Source organism: Mandrillus leucophaeus, unplaced genomic scaffold, assembly GCF_000951045.1.
Source record: "Mandrillus leucophaeus isolate KB7577 unplaced genomic scaffold, Mleu.le_1.0 Scaffold151, whole genome shotgun sequence".
Lineage (NCBI taxonomy): Eukaryota > Metazoa > Chordata > Mammalia > Primates > Cercopithecidae > Mandrillus > Mandrillus leucophaeus.
In genome coordinates, this window is record NW_012101488.1 from 1660700 (window position 1) to 1667061 (window position 6362).

General features: G+C 51.5%; 1 protein-coding gene across 1 annotated transcript in view; it reads left to right on the top strand.

The window, feature by feature from the left end:
• Positions 1–6362, top strand: part of BHMG1 (basic helix-loop-helix and HMG box domain containing 1) — a 42123-nt gene that overhangs the window by 25520 nt on the left and 10241 nt on the right. Inside the window, exons 5-7 of the mRNA XM_011975148.1 lie at positions 1389–1500; positions 4519–4656; positions 5668–5913. Coding sequence (XP_011830538.1) covers positions 1389–1500; positions 4519–4656; positions 5668–5913 — 496 coding nt within the window. The remainder of the gene's footprint in view (positions 1–1388; positions 1501–4518; positions 4657–5667; positions 5914–6362) is intronic.

Consider the following 6362-nt stretch of genomic DNA (forward strand, 5'->3'; position numbering starts at 1 on the left):
GGCATGAGCCACCACGCCCGGCCTGGGTCTCAGTTTAAGTGCTACTTCTTCAGAGACGCCTTTTCAGACACCCTAATTTTGGAACCCCTTGTTATACTCTTTTATTTATAATGCTTATCACACAGTCGATCATTTTCGATAATTGGTGAGTTTATTAAGATTTGTTGCTCTCACTAGATTGTAAGCTCCATGAAGTCGGAAAAAAGCATGTCCAGTTTACCCTGACACACCTGGCCCCTAGTCAGTCATAGTCTCTTTTAGCTTTGTGACTCCAGTACCAACTCAGGAGGTATTTGGTGGCTGCATGGATGATGCCTGTGGGGCAGGAGACATCCTTCATGGTGCTTTGGGGAGACTCATTCCTTCGACAATGCCTGGTTTAGTGACCTCTCAATTCTGTGTGCTTGGGATGAGAAACCAATTTGCTAGTCTCACCCTTCACTAGTTCATGGTCAGTGGCAGAGAATGATGGATGATTATAAAACAGTGTGGCAAGTGCCTTCGTGGAGGTAGGCCCAGGGTGTCACAAGAGTGCAGGAAGGGGTCAGGTGAGGTGGCTCAAGCCTGATCCCAGCATTTTGGGAGGCTGAGGCAGGCAGATCATCTGAGGTCAAGAGTTCAAGACCAGCCTGACCAACATGGTGAAATCCCATCTCTACTAAAAATACAAAATTACTCAGGCGTGGTAGTGCATGCCTATAATACTAACATCTTGGGAGGCTAAGGCAGGAGAATCGAATCGCTTGAACCCGGGAAGTGGAGGTTGCAGTGAGCTGAGATCGCGCATTGCACTCTAACCTGGGTGACAAGGGCAAACCTCTGTCTCCAAAAAACAAAAAAAGCGCAGGAGGGAACAGCTGACCCAGCCTGGGTGAGGGGGCAGAGAGGTGGCACTTCTGGAAGAGGAGACCACTGTGCAGAGGCTCAGAGCGGGAGAAGCTGGTGAGGGAGTTCATGGGGAGAAGACGAGGGCTTTGCAGATAGAGAATAATACAGCATGAGCGAGGAGCCAGGCGAGACGCCAGGGAGTGTGTGCCAAAAACTGCACCAGGAGATTCTCACTCTGCTGCTCCATCTCTGCAGCCTTTTCTTGAGACAGTCTTGCTCTATTGCCCAGGCTGGAGTGCCATGGCAAGATCTCAGCTCACTACAACCTCCACCTCTCAGGTTCAAGCAATTCTCCTGCTTCAGCCTCCTGAGTAGCTGGGACTACCAGCGTGCACCACCATGCCTGGCTTATTTTTGTATTTTTAGTAGAGATGGGGTTTCTCCATGTTGGTCCGGCTGGTCACAAACTCCCAACCTCAGTTGATCTGCCCTCCTCGGCCTCCCAGAGTGCTGAGATTACAGGCGTGAGCCTGGCCAACCGTGTCTTTCTTTTGAGGCAGAAGGAGATTCTGATGCATGTCCTGCAGTACATTCAGTACCTCCAGAGAAACATCGATGCCGCCAAGGCCTTGTTCAAATGCCACACCACCACTGGGGAAGGTGGACTTGTGGGTAAGTAGTTCAGCCAGTGTTTCCTGGTGCCTGCGATGTGCCAAGTGTTGTTCCAGCCATCAGGTATACTGAGTGACCCTTGTATCAAGGCCTGGTATAGGAGACAAAGTCAGAAAGATATGCAAGATGCCATGGGAACTCAGAGAAGAGGGGCCTTGGAGCTGGGCCTTCAGGACAGTAGGAGATTCAGGGAAGCCCAGCCAGGCAGAAGAAACAGGCCAGGTACAGTGGCTCACGCCTGTAATCCCAGCATTTTGGGAGGCCGAGGCAGGCGGATCGCTTAAGGTCAAGAGTTCGAGACCAACCTGGCCAACATGGCGAAACCCCGTGTCTACTAAAAATATAAAAATTAGTGGGGCATGGTGGCGGGCACCTGTAATACCAGCTACTCCGGAGGTTGAGGCAGGAGAATCACTTGAACCTGGGAGGCGGAGGTTGCTGTGAGCTGAGATCACACCACTGCACCCTAGCCTGGGCGACACAGCAAGACTCTGTCTCAAAATAATAATGATAATAATAATAATACATAAATAAAATAAACAAATCTGATCATGACCTTCCCCCCTGGCATAAATCCCTCAGTAATTTTCATCTTCTTCACTTCCCTCCATAGCCTGATGCTGGAAGCCCTTTGGGATCTCATCCCTGCCTTCCTAGTCCCTGCCAAACCTCCCCAGCCTCATCTTCTAGCATTCTGCCAGCATATTTTATTTATTTATTTGTGGGTTTTTTTGTTTTTTTGTTGTTTCATTTGTGTGTGTATATGTGTGTGTGTGTGTGTGTGTGTGTTTTTTTTTTTTGAGATGGAATATCATTCTGTTACCTAGGCTGGAGTGCAATGGCGCGATATCGGCTCACTGCCTCCTGGGTTCAAGCGATTCTCTTGACTCGGCCTTCCAAGTAGCTGGGACCACAGGCATGCGTCACCACACCCGGCTAATTTTTGTATTTTTAGTAGAGATGGGGTTTCGCCATGTTGGCCAGGCTTATTTATTCATTTTTATTTATTTATTTTTTTGAGACGAAGTCTCTCTCTCTGTCGCCCAGGCTGGAGTGCAGTGGCACAATCTCGGCTCACTGCAACCTCTGCCTCCCAGGCCTCTACAAGTATATTTTACACTACAGTAACAGTGACAGCACCCAGCACATCTAGCCTTAGGGGACTGATGTATTCCTGGTGCTGTGGTATGTTTTTTTCATTTTTTTGAGGCAGAGTTTAACTCTTGTTGCCCAGGCTGGAGTGCAGTGGCACGATCTCGGCTCAGCGCAACCTCTGTCTCCCCGATTCAAGCGATTCTCCTGCCTCAGCCTCCTAAGTAGCTGGGATTACAGGCACCCACCACCATGTCCGGCTAATTTTTTTGTATTTTTAGTAGAGACGGTGTTTTGCCATACTGGCCAGGCTGGTCTCGAACTGCTGACCTCTGGTGATCCACCCACCTCGGCCTCTCAAAGTGCTTGGATTACAGCTGTGAGCCACCGCTCCTGGCCTCTTTTTTTTTTTTTTTTTTCTGAGACAGGGTCTCACTCTGTCACCCAGGCTAGAATGCAGTGGCATGATCATGGCTCACTGTAACCTCAAACTCCCAGGACTCAAACTCCAGGGGTCAAGCAATCCTCCTGCCTCAGACTTCTAAGTAGGTTGTACTATAGGCACGTGCCACCAACATCCAGATAATTTTTTTTTTTTTTTGAGATGGAGTCTCTCTCTAGCTGTAACTGGGACGAGAGGTGCATGCCACCACACCCAGCTAATTTTTATATTTTTAGTAGAGACAGGAGTTTGCCGTGGTTGCCAGGCTGGTCTCACCTCAAGTGATCTACCCATCTCAGCCTCCTAAAGTGCTGAGATGACAGATGTGAGCCATCGTGCCTGTCTCTGGCTAATATTTTTGTTTGTTTTTTTTTTGTAGAGACAGAGTCTCACTATGTTGTCCAAGCTGGTCTTAAACTCCTGGGTTCAAGCGATCCTCCCGCCTTGGCCTCCCAAAGTGCTGGGATTATAGGAGTGGGTCACCAAGTCTGACTTATTTCTATGTATTAACTCACATTTAATCCTCAGGACAAATACAGAAGGGAGAAGCTAGTGTGGCCCCGTTTTGCAGGTGATGAAACTGAAGCACAGAGAGGTTAAGGTCACAGAGATGAACCTGAGTCAGGACCTGGCTCAGAGCCCACACACATCATCTCCATGCCATGCAGACCTCCAATCACACCCAGTGACTTGCCATCCCCAGACACCCCGCACGTGTCTTCTCATGCCTGCAAACTCTTACTCAGATAGTTTCTTTTTATTCTTTTTTTTTTTTTAGGCGGAGTCTCGCTCTTTTGCCCAGGCTGGAGTGAAGTGGCGTAATTTCGGCTCACTGCAAGCTCCACCGCCTGGGTTCAAGCGATTCTCCTGCCTCGGCCTCCCGAGTAACTGGGATTACAGGCACCCGCCACCACACCCAGCTAATTTTTGTCCCTAACATGTAGTGTAGAGGACTGGTCATGAAGTGAGAGACTGGAGTCAGGGAGATGAGGAAAGACACTGTTCGGAGTGATCTAGACAGGGGACAATTAGGCCCAAGCGAGCTCTGTAGCTGAGAATGTGGATAGAAGTGAGTAAACCTAGGAGATGTTAACGAGGAAGAATCAAGAGGCCAGAGGGAAAGGCCCCAGTGGGGGAGTTGGGTAGGGACACTCACTGTGTTGAGGAAGGCTGGAGGAGAAGCTGGTGTGGGCGGGGAGAGGGTGAAGCGAAGCATCTTCAAGGTGCCCAGTCTGGGGAAGTGTTGATTCCGTTCTCCCCCTGGGCCAAGGCCCAAAACAGCCCTGAAGAAACCTGAGTTCTCACCCTCTACTTTCACAGTCCTGACTGAGCGGCCTTGGATAAGCCCTCAGTTTTCACACTGTAAAGTCAGCCTGGGGTCCCACCCTGACCCGGGACTGAGGAGAATTGTCTAGAAGACAGGAACTGCCGCTGGGTGCAGATAGAGTGCGGGATCTGACCTGTTTCCCTCTCCATCCCTGCAGGGCTGAGTCAGAATCCAGCCTGGGGCCCAGCTAGGCGGAGGAGACACTCTACCCCCTCCAGCTCCCCAAGCTCTCAGAAGTCCCGTCTCCAGGGGGCGTGCCAGAGGCCTCGGAAGAAGAAGCTGACCCAGGCATCAGGTACAAGCTGTCACTGGAGGCGGAACCAGAAGCCCAGGTCATCCGGGAGCAGGGCTCCTTCTCCAGGGATGTCCTTACTCTGGGGGCCTTCTCGGCACCCTATGCCTGGGTTCAACTCCCAACTCCTCCTTGCATTAACACTGAGGCTTCACACCCAGAAATTTGGGGTTCACTGGTCTATGGCAGAACCTGGGAATCAGTATTTTTTTCTTTTTTTTTTTGAGACAGAGTCTCGCTCTGTCCACCAGGCTGGAGTGCAGTGGCGCATCTTGGCTCACTGCCCCCTCTGCCTCCCAAGTTGAAGCTATTCTCCTGCCTCAGCCTCCCAAGTAGCTGGGATTACAGGCACCTGCTGCCATGCTCAGCTAATTTTTGTATTTTTAGTAGAGACAGGGTTTCACCATGTTGGCCAGGCTGGTCCTGAGCTCCTGACCTCAAGTAATCTGCCTGCCTTGGCCTCCCGAAGCGCTGGGATTACAGGCGTGAGCTACTGCTCCTGGTCAGTGTTTTTTTTTTTTTTTTTTGAGACAGAGTCTCGCTCTGTCGCCCAGGCTGGAGTGCAGTGGCGCGATCTCGGCTCACTGCAAGCTCTGCCTCCCGGGTTCACACCATTCTCCTGCCTCAACCTCCCCAGTAGCTGGGACCACAGGTGCCCACTACCACACCCAGCTAATTTTTTCTGTTTTAGTAGAGGCGGGGTTTCACCACGTTAGCCAGGATGGTATCAATCTCCTGACCTTGTGATTTGCCTGTCTCGGCCTCCCAAAGTGCTGGGATTACAGGCGTGAGCCACCGCACCCACCCTGCCTGGTGTTTTTTAAAGATCACAAGATGATTCTCACATGTGGACAGGGGTTGAACAAAGCGGCCTGTGATTGAGGATCTGGGCATACCCATACCGGGCCAGGCATAGCTTTGACACAGACACGGACATTTCCCACCTGAACCCTATTCTGGTGACAGGCAGGTGACCCCCAGGCCCCTCTAACACCTGAACCTCTGCTCCCCCAGAAAGCCAGACTCGGACCCCGAAGCCTCGCCGCTCCCTGGCCCTGAGCGAGCCTGAGAAGCTGGTGACCCCATCCCCAGACCAGAAAGGAAGCAGCACAGCGGGGACCACCACCCCTCCAAGGTGCCCTGACTCCTGTGGTCACCCGAGGCCTGCATCATCCTCGCCTCCAGCTGATAGAAAAGGAGGACAGTCCCAGCTGACGCTGCTGGATCTGGCCGAGGACACCATCCACTGTGGCATCTCGAGTGGGTCTCTTTCCTCACTCTGAACTTACTCTTTCATTGAGATGCCACTTTGGGGGCACCTGCTGTGTACCAGACACAGTACCAGTAGTGAGGGCTGCAGCAGTGAATAGGAAACACCGCGTCTCACTTCTCAAGCTTGTGGCCTTGCTCTGGTGGTCTTCATCGCAGGCTGTGTCGTGGCTGTAAGGGTGGGACGAGATCAGCATCGTCTTGTGTGGGTTTCCCATCACAGAACCGGGGAGGAGGGCAGGGCCTCCACCTCAGGCCTCACTGGGCTCTCCTGTACCCCAGTCACTGCGCTGGTTTGGAAAAGGTGTGGTGATGTGTTCAAGCAGAGAGCTAGGCGAGAGGGAGGGAGTTCGGAGCTCGAGGCTTTGAGGCCTCAAGTCATCTCGTTCCTCTATTTGTTCATTCAGCCTTTTATTTTTTCTTTCTTTTTTTTTTTTTTT